The sequence below is a fragment of the Ceratina calcarata genome, unplaced genomic scaffold, assembly GCF_001652005.2.
Source record: "Ceratina calcarata isolate Rehan_Ccalc_2016 unplaced genomic scaffold, ASM165200v1 scaffold233.2, whole genome shotgun sequence".
Classification (NCBI taxonomy): Eukaryota; Metazoa; Arthropoda; class Insecta; order Hymenoptera; family Apidae; genus Ceratina; species Ceratina calcarata.
In genome coordinates, this window is record NW_017145181.1 from 248,060 (window position 1) to 248,822 (window position 763).

Sequence of the window (763 nt, forward strand, 5' to 3'; positions counted from 1 at the left end):
CATAGTCGATTAAATACATAATTATTTGCGTTATAAATAAGTATTAACGTTTCAATAGATTTCTCGAATCTGAGTATATTTATTTATCTTGAATCCCATAATGCGTGCATGTTTTCTCGACCCACACTCAATCAATAATCCATTTGGTCTCTGTGGGGTTTCGATCAATTTCCCACCACGCATTTCCACGTTGTCCGACTGTACACAAAAGGGAAGAAAAACACGTTTCCCTTTCGGCCCCGTTTCCTTGGAAAATGTCCGTGGCAAACAAATCTACACGGACGCTCGGAACCATTACGTCCCGCCGTACGTAGTTTGTTTCGCGTGGTTGCAGCCAGGGTAAAGCCCGGGGGACGCCTTGCAATGTCCTGCGCGCTTATTATTCTCCCTTAATGTTTGGTCCCTGTAGAGAGAACGTTTTCCAGGTCAGCGAGACCGACGAGATATCGCTCGGTGACGGAAGGTGAACGGAACGCGATGAGCCTGTGCACGCCGACCGCGTTGCCGTTGGCCATTAGTCTTCAGGGTACACCGCTGTTGACGCCGACGCCGAATCCGACGGCAACGCCGGCATCGGGAAGCTCCTACGTGACGATGATGCATCGCACGCCCAGCTCTCTTTACCACGACACCTTCCATCAACACGAGCACGATCAGAATTGTTGAACAGGTGCGTTCGATCGAGAACGCGATCGACGCCATGGAGAACGCCGGCTAGTTATTTTACACCCTGTAGATCTTTGATTGGGATCGATCGGAGCCT

At 49.9% G+C, this 763-nt stretch overlaps 1 protein-coding gene across 1 annotated transcript in view; it reads left to right on the forward strand.

The window, feature by feature from the left end:
- The window catches only part of 5-HT2A (5-hydroxytryptamine receptor 2A), a 42,775-nt gene extending 42,105 nt beyond the window's left edge, over positions 1 to 670 (forward strand). The window contains exon 7 of the mRNA XM_026811677.1: positions 426 to 670. Coding sequence (XP_026667478.1) covers positions 426 to 666 — 241 coding nt within the window. The 3' untranslated portion in view covers positions 667 to 670. The remainder of the gene's footprint in view (positions 1 to 425) is intronic.
- The last annotated feature ends 93 nt before the right edge of the window (positions 671 to 763 follow it).